This window comes from Cyprinodon tularosa, unplaced genomic scaffold (assembly GCF_016077235.1).
Source record: "Cyprinodon tularosa strain WSP-4 unplaced genomic scaffold, ASM1607723v1 ctg759, whole genome shotgun sequence".
NCBI classification, from domain to species: domain Eukaryota; kingdom Metazoa; phylum Chordata; class Actinopteri; order Cyprinodontiformes; family Cyprinodontidae; genus Cyprinodon; species Cyprinodon tularosa.
The window spans coordinates 301708-316806 of record NW_024039517.1 but is presented as its reverse complement, the minus strand read 5'-3'; the positions used below and the strand labels follow the sequence as shown (position 1 = coordinate 316806).

Sequence of the window (15099 nt, the reverse complement as noted above, 5' to 3'; positions counted from 1 at the left end):
TGAAATTTTAATCAATACAGAGACTAACAAACTTTTTTAATGAATTGGACTCATGGCAATTTGTTGTTTTGCATGTAGACATGAAGGAAACCATGAAGTTTTTTTCTAATTTTTTTTTTTTTTTTTTTTTTTATGACTATGACCTGGATGACTGATATGATGATGATCTTCCACAAAAAAATAATAATAATAATAATAATTCCACCATCCCCCTTTTTCTTTTTTTAACAACTGAACTACTGGTTATAATGGACCCAATGTTGATGGCTCAAATCATCTGGTGCTGGGCTCAGCTTGGCTGGACATACCCAGTTTGGCTTATTTATGAGCAACTTGTTTTTTGTGTGTAAAAAAGCAAATTGTAAACTATATGTTTAAATGAACTGATCGTTTATTATACTGGCTGTTATGTAGTTTGGAGAACAAATGAAATGAATCGGAAGCGTCGGAAAAGCTTTGAAGATTGTCTCTGATTGGGACTAATTCAGCTCTCACGGACATTTGGATGCCTGTGAATTTTTGCCGGCTGGTTGCGCATCCCCTTGAAGCCCAGCCCTATCAGAGGAGCCACAGCCTCCTGGCGGATCACGGCCCATGCGCAGCGCAAAGAGGCTTTTTTATTCTGTTTGAATGAGGAAAAACTCGCCTCTGCTTGTCTGAAAGCTGTCACATGGGTCCACGGAGGAAAACAATCGCTTCCTGAAATGATTCTCGCCTTCTTTGCGCTCTGTTGTTCTTCGCCCTTCCCCGTTTCCACCGTGGTGGCGCATCGCTTGTAATTTGCTTTTTTTTTTTTTTTTTTCTTCTCGCCCGGATCTTTTGGCCCACAGCGGGTCGGTGCCGAAGATGATCAGCAAAGTGAAAAACGCGATGTCGAACTTGGTGGGAGGGATGATGCCTCATGGACATCACCACCACCACCACAATCATCACTCAGGTGGAGGCCAGAACTGCGGACAGGAAGGCTTGCCGCATCGCTTCCCTTACGGCCGACCGGATTTCTTGGACCTCACCCCGGAGCTCCTGCAGTACTCCACCGAGCACGCCACACGGCCGGTGGTCACCTTAAAGAGAGGCACCAGGCTTCCCTGGGGAACTGGATACGCAGAGTGAGTGCATTCATGCATGCATGCATGCATTCAGACACATATCGAGTCTATAGGACAATAAGCAGTGATAGGCAGTGTAGGTACAATGCCAGGCCTGCTGAGGGGGTTTGGTGCTGCAGCTGCTCTGTACGGTGGCTGAGAAGTGCAAAACACATTTACAATTCAAAAACACATTAACAAATAAAAAACAAAATAACATTTGAAGAAACAAAATTATATTTTGTGAAACAAATGTATTTTTGAAAAAAAAGTTTAAATTTTTAAAAACAAATTTACATTTTAGCAAACAAATTTACATTAACAAATAAACAAAATAAAATTTGAAGAAACAAAATTATATTTTATGAAACAAATGTATTTTTGAAAAAAAAAGTTAAAATTTTTAAAAACACATTTACAATTCAAAAACACATTAACAAATAAAAAACAAAATAAAATTTGAAGAAACAAAATTATATTTTATGAAACAAATGTATTTTTGAAAAAAAAAGTTTAAATTTTTAAAAACAAATTTACATTTTAGGAAACAAATTCACATTTTAAATAAGTTAGATTTTAGGTGAGAGAAAGTTTCATTTTAGAGAAAAAAAAATACATTATAGGGAAACAAATATACATCAAAAAAAAAATTGACCGTTCGGAAACACTTGTACAAGTGCAAAGACAAAACTGCAAGTGGCAAAACACATTTACATAGCCAAAAACAAATTAACAGAAGACGGCTACACGGAAAGGGAATGTCCCAGTGACCGGATGTGACGTCACGATTACCCTGACTTGTAGTACAAACAGCTCAAGCTGTAGTCCTCCTGCTTCACGTGAAAAGTCAGCGGCGATTTTAGATGGAAAGAATTGCACTGAAGCTGTTTTTCTTAAGTTTACGCTAACCGAACAATGTTTTCAGCCAATTTACACCATTTTGTTCTTCGTGCGGACGGTCTCTGGAACTTTTACGGGACACGGACCAGGTGGCAGGACCAAGCAGCAGGGCCGGGCGTATTACTGGCCGGAGCCACTATTATTTTGTCATGTAGTTTTTTAATTACTTTTCTTTGGTATTTAATTATTTTTTGGGTATTTTTCCTGCCGTTTTTCGGCAAATGCCTTATTTATAGTACTTCTAACTAGATTGTTTTATATATATATATATATATATATATATATATATATATATATATATATAGGCTATATATTGTGATGTTATCGCTTAATAACCTGTATTAAAATGTATTCTTTATGGGTTTCTTTTTATTGTGATGTTATTGCTTAATAAACTGTATTAAAACTTTTATAATGTCACATTTACTTGATGGAACGGAGTACTTTATCTGCGAATAAGTGGCCTCGGCCGGCAGCAGCCACCATCGGCCTCTCCGATGGCAAGCTCTGCCGGCAGCGGCCACCATCGGCCTCTCCGATGGCAAGCTCTGCCGACAGCGGCCACCATCGGCCTCTCCGATGGCAAGCTCTGCCGGCAGCGGCCACCATCGGCCTCTCCGATGGCAGGCTCTGCCGGCAGCGGCCACCATCGGCCTCTCCGATGGCAGGCTCTGCCGGCAGCGGCCACCATCGGCCTCTCCGATGGCAGGCTCTGCCGGCAGCGGCCACCATCGGCCTCTCCGATGGCAGGCTCTGCCGGCAGCGGCCACCATCGGCCTCTCCGATGGCAGGCTCTGCCGGCAGCGGCCACCATCGGCCTCTCCGATGGCAGGCTCTGCCGGCAGCCACTGTCACGAATTGAGCCCGGCCCTGCTGCTTGGTCCTGCCACCTTGTACCGTGTCCCGTAAAAGTTCCAGAGACCGTCCGCACGAAGAACAAAATGGTGTAAATTGGCTGAAAACATTGTTCGGTTAGCGTAAACTTAAGAAAAACAGCTTCAGTGCAATTCTTTCCATCTAAAATCGCCGCTGACTTTTCACGTGAAGCAGGAGGACTACAGATTGAGCTGTTTGTACTACAAGTCAGGGTAATCGTGACGTCACATCCGGCCACTGGGACATTCCCTTTCCGTGTAGCCGTCTTCTGTTAATTTGTTTTTGGCTATGTAAATGTGTTTTGCCACTTGCAGTTTTGTCTTTGCACTTGTACAAGTGTTTCCGAACGGTCAATTTTTTTTTAGATGTAAATTTGTTTCCCTATAATGTATTTTTTTTCTCTAAAATGAAACTTTCTCTCACCTAAAATCTAACTTATTTAAAATGTGAATTTGTTTCCTTAAATGTAAATTTGTTTTTAAAAATTTAAACTTTTTTTTTCAAAAATAAATTGTTTCATAAAATATAATTGTTACTTCAAATGTTATTTTGTTTTTTATTTGTTAATGTGTTTTTGAATTGTAAATGTGTTTTTAAAAATTTAAACTTTTTTTTTTCAAAAATACATTTGTTTCATAAAATATAATTTTGTTTCTTCAAATGTTATTTTGTTTATTTGTTAATGTAAATTTGTTTGCTAAAATGTAAATTTGTTTTTAAAAATTTAAACTTTTTTTTTAAAAATACATTTGTTTCACAAAATATAATTTTGTTTCTTCAAATGTTATTTTGTTTTTTATTTGTTAATGTGTTTTTGAATTGTAAATGTGTTTTGCACTTCTCAGCCACCGTAGCTCTGTGATGGTCAGTGCGCGCCCTCACTGTCAGGCTGCTCTACCTCTGCTTTAAGAGGCCAAGCAATGAGATTAGAAAAAGACTAAACTGGCATTGGTCAAAATGAATAACTTTAAAGCAGAATTAAGAAACAGGAAACATGGATATAATGACTGAAAACAGATTGCTGAGGCGCTGGTTATCTAGAAAGCAGAAATGCAAAACAGAATGTGCACAGGGCCGGCCCAAAGTTTTATGGGGCCTTGAGCAAAAGTATATTCCGGGGCCTCAACTGTCAGATGATACGATCTCATACCCCTACTATAAACTTAATACAGGTCTGATGTAACGGATGTGTAGTAATGCGATGAAGGACAAGCACTCAAAGAACCGTTTTGCTGCTTTTATTTTCTCCTGCAGACAGTGGGGGTTTTAGACCAAATGTACCAGGGGGCCAGGAGGGGGCCAGGCTGTTTTCATGCATGAAATAAAAAAACAGGCCAAGGGATTCAAATATGTTGAGCCTGAAGTGAAATTTCCATTCAATTAGGTTTAATTAAAAGTATTGCTTATTAGGTCAATATGCATTCATAATTTAGGAATGGGACTTATTTGTGACCTAATTTAAGTTAGAATGACCGTTTTCTATAAAATCTGAGTTAGAACTCAAGACAAACTGAATAATTTGGCTGTAAAAAGTAGAGCAAAAAAACATTTAGCAGATGAAAACTGGGATCCTATCTCAATACCACTGAAGCTATCACCTTATTGTTTTTAGATAATTAGTAAAACAGCATTTAAAAAAAAAAAAAAAAAAAAAAACTATTCATTACTATGTCTGTCCCAGCAAATATCATCATTAGAATTTCTTTGTGTATTATGTTTTCAGTGCAGGGGCCAAGACATGATCTACAGGGACACTGGCCCCCGTTGGCCCCTGTCTAGAACCGCCCATGCCTGCAAATGACATAAAAAAAAATAAGAAACTGTCTCCAAGTATGCTGTCCTGCACATCCGCTCCCCCAGCAACACGAACACCGTTGTGAGGTCTATAACTTTACAGTGAGACATTTTATATTGAGGTATATTATAGTGGCAAAATAAACACACTGCGTTGGGTGGCGTGACAAACATAGAACAAAAACATTAATAATTTAACTAATGAAAAAATACCTGCAGATGACATAAAAAAATTAGAAACTGTCTTCAAGCATGCTGTCCTGCACATCCGCTCCTAAACATGCAAATGGACACTTTGCAAATTGCAAATTACACCGGTGTAGTCCAAATCGCGCCAGAAAATGTAAAACAAAAACAGCCTATAAAACGTATAATATTGGTCCGAATAACACAAAACAGCTCCTTAAAAATTCAGTATCTACCAGTGAACGACATACACCAAAGAATTTACTGTAAATGACGGAATTTTTAAAGAAACTTGTACAATTTTGGTGGTGCATTTTTCCACACAACTCACCCTCAGCAACACGAACACCATTGTGAGGTTTAGGGGAAGCCTAGGAGCAAAATTAAGGGTAGAGTGCAGGAAAGTAGACTTAATGAAATTGAATAATGCAAATGAAAATAACTACATGAGATAAAATTCAATAACTCAAAAAATAATCATAAAATGATAAGTTGAACCTACAAATACAAATTTGGAAAAGAAAAGAAATAATCAAGTGGAATTTTGACTATGTTACACTGTTGTTTACAGTGTATTATTTGTTGGTATCCTGCAATATTATAAAGTAATAAACCAACTTTTATGTGTCATGTTTATATTTGTTGGTCCAACAGCAATGTGCAAAAATAAACTGTAATGCAGGAACCAGAAAAAAAGCTTTGATAAATGAAGATTATAAATTATATTGTACAAAAACAGATAATTTAATCCATAGATGATAAACTGTCTAGATTATCTTTGTTTACCAAAGATAAGTTTGTCTCAAGAGAAGTTTACATTGGTCCTTACTTACAATGTATAAGTAATGATTTCTAGATTGTTACAGATATTTTCAAAAAAATGCAACATTTTATTACAAATTGTGTGTTTTGTTACTATGTTTATATGGAAAACATTATGTATGCATAAACATGCAAAAACAAACAAAAAGACTCAATTGACCTAGAAGGGGAAAGTTGCCCTGGGGCCCTCAGTAGTGGCTTAGTTCGCTTGTGCCCTGGGCCGGCCCTGAATGTAGTATCCTTCTCATCTCTAAACACAGATGACTTGCACAGCTTCATTTAAGACAATGTTTGACAGATTCCTGCAGAGGGAAGACACGTTTAGTCATGCCAAACTAATTATAGATTGAGTGTAATCTCATTTTCTATAGTGTAAGGACAATTTTCAGAATATATATTAGATAGAAACAGTCACTGCTCATTGTAGGGACCAAAGTCTGATCTATCTAAGGAAAAAGTGTGTTTTTGGGATAGGTTTAGTATCATGGGGGGTTTTTGACAGGGGATGCCCCTGTAGATCTTGTCCTCGCTCCTGTTGTGGTCCCTCTACTGAAGCCTCAACACTTGTAACTCTCGTCACGACAGACACGGATTGGTTTCTCTTTAACTGGCATTTATTTCGTCTTTTCTCTCATGTCGTTCAACATGAAACTCCATTAAGGTTCTTTATGACGTTCATACTTTTATGCCGTGAGAACTGTACAGACACAAATATATATATATCAGCTCAATCAGTGTACAAGTACAAATAAGAGCAAGATTCTGTGCTGCATAAGAATAAACAGATTTATCATTAAAACAAATAATAATACCTCATTAGCCGCTTGTCATGAAGAGAGGTTCTTTACACGCTTGAATCAGGCTTTGTAATCTTGCTTCATAGTGTAGCATCTATTAAATTTAACGTAGTGGTACACAAGTATGAACATTGGTTCCTGGCTAAACATAAAAGTGCAGAAAAGAGCAAACTTATGAAATAAATTATAAAATTAACCCGTATTTTATCTTATAACACGTCCATGAATTTACTCATTTAAAGTTTTACCTAAACAACAACATAAATTATGAATGATTAATTTTAACAAGAATTCAAAAGCACTTACACTCCCACCAAATCACTCATTAACTTGAATTGAGAGATTTCTAAGAAAAACTTTAAGATTGAGTCTAGAAAAATCAATGTATGCATGAATGTAAAGTTATCTGTACAACTTAGTTGGCCTCTATTAAAGTAACTACTTTGTGGATGGGCCTCTCAAGGTAAGTAGCTCTGGTTTGTAGTTTTCCTTTCTCAAGTGTGGTGTCACTGACAAGTAGCTTCAGCTTTCTCACCATGCCATCTGAGCTGGGCTGAACTTCCACCACTTTGCCAAGCTTCCATTCGTTTCTTGGTGAGTTGTCGTCTTGCAGTATCACTATGTCATTTACTTGTGAGTTTCGTGATTTTCGTTGCCACTTCTGCCTTTGTTGTAGATTAAGCAGATATTCACGCCTCCATCTTTGCCAAAATTCATTGGCTAGGAACTGCACTCTTCTCCACCTTTTACTCAGATAAAGGTCTTCTGCACAGAACTTTCCAGGTGGAGGCAGAATAACTGATGACTTCATGGTCAATATATGATTTGGTGTGAGAGGTTCTGGACCAGTTGGATCACGAAGATGTTCAACACTCAAGGGCCTGCTGTTGATTATAGCCATTGTTTCATATAGAAAGGTCCTCAAAGTTGTGGTGTCGAGTCTGCTTGCAGATTTGTCGAGCATGGCCGACAGGATGCTTCGAATCGTTCGGATTTGACGTTCCCATACGCCGCCCATATGACTCGCAGATGGAACGTTCATCACAAATTCACAGCCAATCTTTCTTTGTTGTTCTTGGTCCATTCCCTTTAATAACTCAGAAAACAATCTCCTGGCACCTACAAAATTTGTACCCTGATCGCTTCTCAGTTGGCGCACAGGTCCTCTGATGGCTATGAGTGTTCTTAGTGCATTCATGAAAGCATCTGTAGTTAAGTCATCTAGTAACTCTATGTGAACCGCTCTGCAACACAAACAGGTAAACAACAACCCGTATCGTTTTAACTCTCTTCTTCCCTCCTTCACAATAAAGGGACCAAAGCAATCTAGACCACAGTAAGTAAAGGGAGGAGAGGTCTTGGTTCTTTCTTCCGGCAGGTCTGACATTTGTTGAACCTCAGTTGTTCTTCTGTATCTCCTACATTTCACACATTTATGGATGTGAGATGAGACCACGTTTCCACATCCTATGATCCATATTCCGTTTGCACGCAGCTCGTTCATTGTCATGCCTCTCCCTTGGTGAAATATTTGCTCATGATGATGCTTAACAAGCAAGGATGACACATGAGATTTCTTTGGAAGTATTGCAGGGTGCTTTACATTATAATGTAAAGCTGCTTCAGACAGTCGTCCTCCCACCCTGAGAATGTTATTTTCATCCAAGAAAGCATTCAGCTGATGTAACTTGTTGTGTTTGCTCAGTGAGTATTGTTTCTGGAGCTTTAGCTTCTGTATATCTTCAGTGAAAGCTTCCTCTTGCACCAATCTAATGATTAAGATTTCAGCTTCTCTTTGTTCCTCAAGACTGGTTGAGTCATTTGTTCTTGCCTGAACACCTTTAAACATTCGAATTAGTCTCTTGAGCCTAGCGACAGCTTTCACTGCTCTAGACCAGTCAGAGAATTTAGTGAGACGATTCACCACTGATCTCTTTTCTTTTGTATTAACTGCCTGAACATACGATTTACGAAGCTCGGGGTCAGTTGTTTCAATTTCTCCCACCATTTCCCCTTGAGGTAGTGGATGCTGCTGCCACAGAAAGTCTGGCCCTTGCAGCCAATTAGACTCTTTCAGCTGGGCTCCACTTAGCCCCCTAGAGGCGCAGTCGGCTGGGTTAATTTCGGAGCTGACATGTCTCCACTGCTCAGGATTAGTGTTAGATCTTATGAACTGAATGCGGTTAGCAACAAACGTGTGGAATCTCTTGGCGTCGTTGTTGACATAACCGAGAACCACCTTTGAGTCAGTCCAGTAATAGTCTTTTAGATTTTCTATCTCAAGCTCTTTCTTAAGGGTTTTGCCATTACGGACTGAAGTGGCAGCTGATGACAGTTCAAGTCTCGGAATAGTCAATAATTTGGTTGGAGCCACCCTCGCCTTCCCCATAACAAGTGAGCAACTGATTTCTCCTGTTTCACTCGTTGCTTTGAGGTATGAGCATGCACCATATCCATCGAAGCTCGCATCCGAGAAGTTGTGAAGTTCATAATGCTTGACCTTTCCAAAGGTTGGTGGACAATAGCTTCTTTGGATCTTCAAGGCAGCTAAATGAGGCAGATCTTTAAGCCATGACTCCCATCTTGGCAAAATGTGATCAGGGAGATTTTCGTCCCAGCTTACTTTATCTCTGCATAACTCTTGAAGGATCTGTTTGCCAACCAATATGAAAGGGGCTACGAATCCTAAAGGGTCATAAACTGATGCAACAGTTGAGAGAACTCCTCTTCTTGTCAGTGGGTTCGCCTTCACCACAACCCTGAACTGAAATTCATCTGATTCGATGCACCATTGAACTCCGAGTGCTCGCTCAATATGAGGTTCTCCGAGGGTCATGTCCAGATCTTTGGAATGTGCACATTCTTCAGGTGGTATTGTGGCAAGTACTTCCTTTTTATTGGATACAAACTTGTGTAGCCGAAGGTTTCCTGTTCTGCACAAGGCTCTTGCCTCCTCAATGAGATTGATGGCTTCGCCTGGTGAGTCAACACTAATTAAGCCATCATCCACATAAAAGCTTCGTTTTATGAACTTGACAGACTCCTCACTGAACTTCCCAAGGCCCTGAGATGCAAGGTGTTTGAATCCGAAGTTGGAACAGCCAGGGGATGAAGCTGCCCCGAAGAGGTGCACCTTCATCCGGTAGACTGAGGGTTTTGAATTCAGATCACCATTGTCCCACCAGAGGAACCTTAGATAGTCTTGATGCTTCTTTGCTACTCGAAACTGGTGGAACATCCTTTCTATGTCGCACATTATAGCTATTGACCCTTTTCTGAATCTACATAAGACCCCAACTAGTGTGTTAGTCAGGTCTGGTCCAGTCAAGAGATTATCATTTAGAGAGGTTTCTTGAAAGCGTGCTGAACAGTCGAAAACCACACGGATTTTCCCAGGCTTATGGGGATGATATACTCCGTGGTGTGGAATATACCAGGCTGGTTTATTCTCAAGTTCAGCTTGGGGAACCTTCTCAGCATCTCCTCGATTGATTATGTCGTTCATGAAATGGACATAATCCTTGAAATACTGCTCGTTTTTCCTCAGTCGCCGTTCCAAGGCAGAGAGTCTGTGAACTGCACAGAGCTTGTTGTCTGGAAGATCAGGTTTAACTGTCTTGAGAGGAAGCGGGAGTTCAAAGTAGCCATCCTCCATTTGCTTGATACCTTCCTTCATTTTAGACAAAAAGAGAAGGTCTTCCTGTGAAACCATTATGTCGTCTGTGGTGTGCTCTGTGAAATCAGATTCAAGAGCTTTGATTATGTCTATAGGATTTATTTCTTTGACATGGGTTTTGCATACAAAGTGCACTTCTCTTCTTAATGTTGATGCAGGTTGCATGTCAGGTGTCACTTTATGTACTATGACTCTGTGGCTTGTTCCTATTGCATCACAGTAATCACTAGCTGCACTAAAGCTACCAATGATACTCCATCCAAGATCTGTGCGCTGAGCGTACGGATAATTTTCTTCACCAGACAGGATTTCTCTTGGAAGGAGGGCTTGTTGACAGTTATAACCAATTAGAAGGCCTACTTCACAATCTAATGGTGGTGGGATTTTGTCAACTAGTTGTTCTAGATGAGGCCAGCTTTGAGCTGTCTGGGAAGTTGGAATATGTGTCCTGTCTGCTGGAATGAACTCTCTTGTAAAAAGGGGTGGCAATGGGATTCTTTTGTCTAGGTTAAATCCCCTGACTTGCAAATTTGTCAGTTTCTGACAAGGTATGTCTGTTGACCTATTAGACATAGTAGACAGCCGTAAACAAACATTTTCTTTCCTTGTGTCGAGGTCGTGAGCCACTTCATCCAGAATGAAAGTTGTGTCGCTCTGCGTATCTAGAAGAGCATAGACCAGAATTTCTTGATCAGGCTTCTTTAAGGATGAGACCCAGACTGGCACAATTGGGGATGTCTGTGTGCTTAGGCCTGCCTGCATGACTCTATTAGTTGTTCCTGTTGAAACTGGTTCTTTGGTTACTGCTTTGTCCTTTAAGTTTTCGTTACCCTTTGGAGATCTGGATGTTTGACGCTCTGAAAAGTTGTCAACATGTAAACATGTTGGATGTTTTTTCTGACATTTTTCACATGTGTTTCTATTTTCACATTTTCTAGAGTGATGACCTGTCTTCAAGCACCCAAAGCAAAGCCTTTCTGTCTGAACAAACTTAACACGATCTTGAACTGTCTTTTCACAGAACTTCCTACAGTTGGCTAAGGTGTGGCCTGTTCTTTTGCAGAAATCACATAATGGGATATCGTGTTGGGTTGTGTTTGTAGACAGTGTCTTTGCTTGGATAGTTCGACTACGTTCTTGCCTTTGTCTTTCACCTTCTATCCTCTTGACTGCTTGAATGGATGAGATGGGATCACAAGCAAGATCTGCTTCCTTTGACAGTAAGTCAACCAACTCTTTGAATGATGGGTATCTGGCTTCTGAAAGTCTACTTTCCATCACCTTGCGGTTCCAACTAGACACTAACCAGTCTGGCAGTTTCAATAGGATTTTCTGACTTTCGTTACAGTCATTTAGGACTTCTAATGTTTTTATGTGGGGCATTGCAGCTTCACAACTCTGAAGGAAGTCTGCAAACTCTCTTAATTCAGAGCCATCTTTGGAGCTGATTTTTGGCCATCCATGTAACTGATCTCTAAAAGACTTCCCTATTATGAATGGGTCTCCAAAGCGTTTTTCCAACAGTTGCCAGGCTGCGTCGTATGCTGCTTCTGTGCCTAGTAGGAAAAATCCTTCCACTGCTTTCTTTGCAATGCCACCTAGATACTGTCTTAGGTAGTACAATTTTTCATTCTTGGGAATGTTCTTTCTGTCAATTAATGTTACAAATGACATTCGCCAATCATTGAACCTTAAAGGATCACCACGAAATACTGAAGGCTCTGGTGTAGGAAGACGATTGGCACTGATAGCTTCTGCTAGTGCACTGACTAAAGCAACATCTGGGCAGCTCTGCACCTGTATTGTGTGTGGCTGTGTTACTGCAGCCTGTGTTGTGGGATGGAGGGCTTGGGAGTGAGCATGACTTCTGTTTGGTGGGAACTGGGGAACAAATGGGGAACTTGAGGCTTGAAGGCTTTGGGTTATGGCTGGATGTGATTGTGGAATGAAAGGTGGACTTGAAACATGAAGAGTTTGAGTTGTGACTGGATGTGATTGTGGAATGAAAGGTGGACTTGAAACATGCAGGGTATGGGTTTGACTGGATGTGATTGTGGAATGAAAGGTGGACTTGAAACATGAAGAGTTTGAGTTGTGACTGGATGTGATTGTGGAATGAAAGGTGGACTTGAAACATGAAGATTTTGAGTTGTGACTGGCTGAGGACTAAGTTGTGGATCAGAACTTTGAAACTCCACTGCTGATTCAATATCATTCAGTGAGTTAAGTGAGCCACAGATTCCAGCTTGGTCATAGACTTTTGCTCGAGCTCTTGCAGCGTTTAGCTTCTTCACTTCTTCAAGGCGATCAAGTTTTCTGCGCTGTTCTTGAATAGCTTGCTGTCTAGCTAGCTTCTCAGATTCAAACTGTGCTAGTCGTTTTTTATCTTCAGCTTCTAGTCTTTGTAGTTCTATTGTTTCTTTGTCTTGCTCATCTAACACTGCCAAAACTTCTTGAGCTGCGGCAGCTTCAGCTACAGCTTCATTTCTTTTGACTGAGAAGATAGTAGAACTAGCAGAACTATGCTTTGATTGATGAGACCTTGATCGAGAACTTGTTGAATCTAGGATTGATCCAAAATCAGGCCATTCTTTATCCCTTTCAGTCACTGGGTGTCCTGAGAGTTGTCTTTGTGCCTTTATAATAATATGATCTGAGAGAGATACACGTGTCGACCTTTCGTCGTACATCTGGTTCAGGTGATTGCATTCTACGTAATTCTTCATACATAGATTTTACTGCAGAACACGTAACTTTAATAGCTTCGGTTAGCTCATTTATGTCATCTTCTGAGACAGTGTCAGACAGTATTTCTTTTCCTACTCTTGCATGGTACCTCCACTTCTCATAAGTAATTTTGAATCGACGCTGCAAGGTCTTTAGTTTTTTCTCTTCAAATTCCTTTCCCTTTTCTGTGAGAGTTCGAGCTCTTTCACTTCTTCGTAGCTCTTTTACTTCTGCTGATTCACTCAATGTGGTTTCAGGTTCAGCATGTGATCCTGTATCTTTATGGTAGGATTCAGAGTTTGTGTCAGACATTTTGAAATAGCTTAAATGATTATATGATATGTCTGATGTCTTGAATTTATATGGGACTATGTGTTAATGCAAGGTATGGTGGGCTTATGTGAATAAATACTAAGGTTCTCGACCACTGCATGCAACCTTGTGAGTCTGCTTAGCTCAATTTCTAAACAGAAACAGTATCAAAGAAACATATCAAATGTATAGCTTACTTAAAATAGAGCACGTGAATGTATTTTGACGAATATTTAAACTTTCACGCCTTTAGCTTCAACTTATTGTCTCTTAACCTTTTGTGGTAATAAAACACAATTACACGATTTTTAATATTCACTTAGAATGATGTCACTTTTACCTTTAATCCCTATGACAGTTATTCAGTAAAAAGTCTTAACATCAGATTTTTTCCAAAACATGTGGTCTTAGTTGGTATAATACCTGAGTCCTTGGTTGCAGCTTTAATGTTGAGCCACTTCTCTCACCACCAGCTTGAAGACTGGCAGAGCACTTGCTGGCTTTGCTTTAAAAGTTGCAGTTTCGACCCAGTATATTCCCCTTAGTTTCTTGTTGCTATGGCAACCAATGTTCATGGGATTTACTTCTCTGGCGCACAATTGCGCGCGATGCACCGGGGCTTCTTCTCCAGCTCGCGGGATGCACCGGGGCTTCTTCTCCGATGCGCCGAATGCGCGGGATTTTTACCGGACGCTCTGGACCCCCGTCGCGGAGTTACGCCGTTCCTTTCATCTCTCCTACCCGTGTGGAGCAGGTGAGTTCTCACTGTAACTCTCGTCACGACAGACACGGATTGGTTTCTCTTTAACTGGCATTTATTTCGTCTTTTCTCTCACGTCGTTCAACATGAAACTCCATTAAGGTTCTTTATGACGTTCATACTTTTATGCCGTGAGAACTGTACAGACACAAATATATATATATCAGCTCAATCAGTGTACAAGTACAAATAAGAGCAAGATTCTGTGCTGCATAAGAATAAACAGATTTATCATTAAAACAAATAATAATACCTCATTAGCCGCTTGTCATGAAGAGAGGTTCTTTACACGCTTGAATCAGGCTTTGTAATCTTGCTTCATAGTGTAGCATCTATTAAATTTAACGTAGTGGTACACAAGTATGAACATTGGTTCCTGGCTAAACATAAAAGTGCAGAAAAGAGCAAACTTATGAAATAAATTATAAAATTAACCCGTATTTTATCTTATAACACGTCCATGAATTTACTCATTTAAAGTTTTACCTAAACAACAACATAAATTATGAATGATTAATTTTAACAAGAATTCAAAAGCACTTACAACACTAAAAAAAATTCTCACATGTGCTGATAGAAGAGACTGTGCCTTCTTTGTTCATTGGACTGATTTAATCTTTCCCTTTACAGTTTACTCTAACAGATGTTTAGAAATGATGGAGCATCACTTCAAGCTTCAGCTGTATTAAGATAGAATCACAGTTTTCATCTGCTTAATCAGGGATCAGCAAATGTGGCTTTGCGGCTCATTTAATATCTATGTAACTATAGCTATGTGTTATTGTCATTTTTTTGTTATTGTTCTGTTCTTTTGTTAGGCGCCCCTCTGAACATTTGCCCCACCTTGGGCCCCTAGTAGGACTAAGGTGTGAATTGAGTTTAGCTTTGGGTCAGAATTAGGATATAAAACTCAACTGAAAGTGAATGGAAGTCAGTGTAGAATTCTTGTTCAAACAGGATAGCTAACTTGTGGTTGTTTTATCTGCATTGTGGAGGAGTTGTTTTGCATATAGGGATGTTTAACTGATCCCCATATGGTAAAGTTCTCTTCTTAGGGTTTGGGTTAGCTTTAGGACTGAGGTGTGAATTCAGTTTAGGTTAGGGAGTAAGGTCTGGTTTAGGCCATATAAAATGAAAGAAATGAAATGTCCCCATAAAGCA

General features: G+C 39.7%; 1 protein-coding gene and 1 long non-coding RNA gene across 3 annotated transcripts in view; one reads left to right on the top strand and one right to left on the bottom strand.

The window, feature by feature from the left end:
- The first annotated feature begins 542 nt into the window (after positions 1 to 542).
- The window catches only part of ppm1j (protein phosphatase, Mg2+/Mn2+ dependent, 1J), a 34300-nt gene continuing 19743 nt past the window's right edge, over positions 543 to 15099 (top strand). The window contains exon 1 of one of the 2 annotated variants that reach the window (XM_038270266.1): positions 543 to 1109. In XM_038270266.1, coding sequence (XP_038126194.1) covers positions 847 to 1109 — 263 coding nt within the window. In that variant the 5' untranslated portion in view covers positions 543 to 846. The remainder of the gene's footprint in view (positions 1110 to 15099) is intronic. The other variant, XM_038270264.1, reaches the window with a different exon arrangement.
- Positions 6263 to 7522, bottom strand: LOC119773312. The gene is made up of 2 exons (XR_005279372.1): positions 6479 to 7522; positions 6263 to 6363 (listed from the first exon to the last, which is right to left on the bottom strand). It is a non-coding gene; the product is annotated as an uncharacterized LOC119773312 (long non-coding RNA).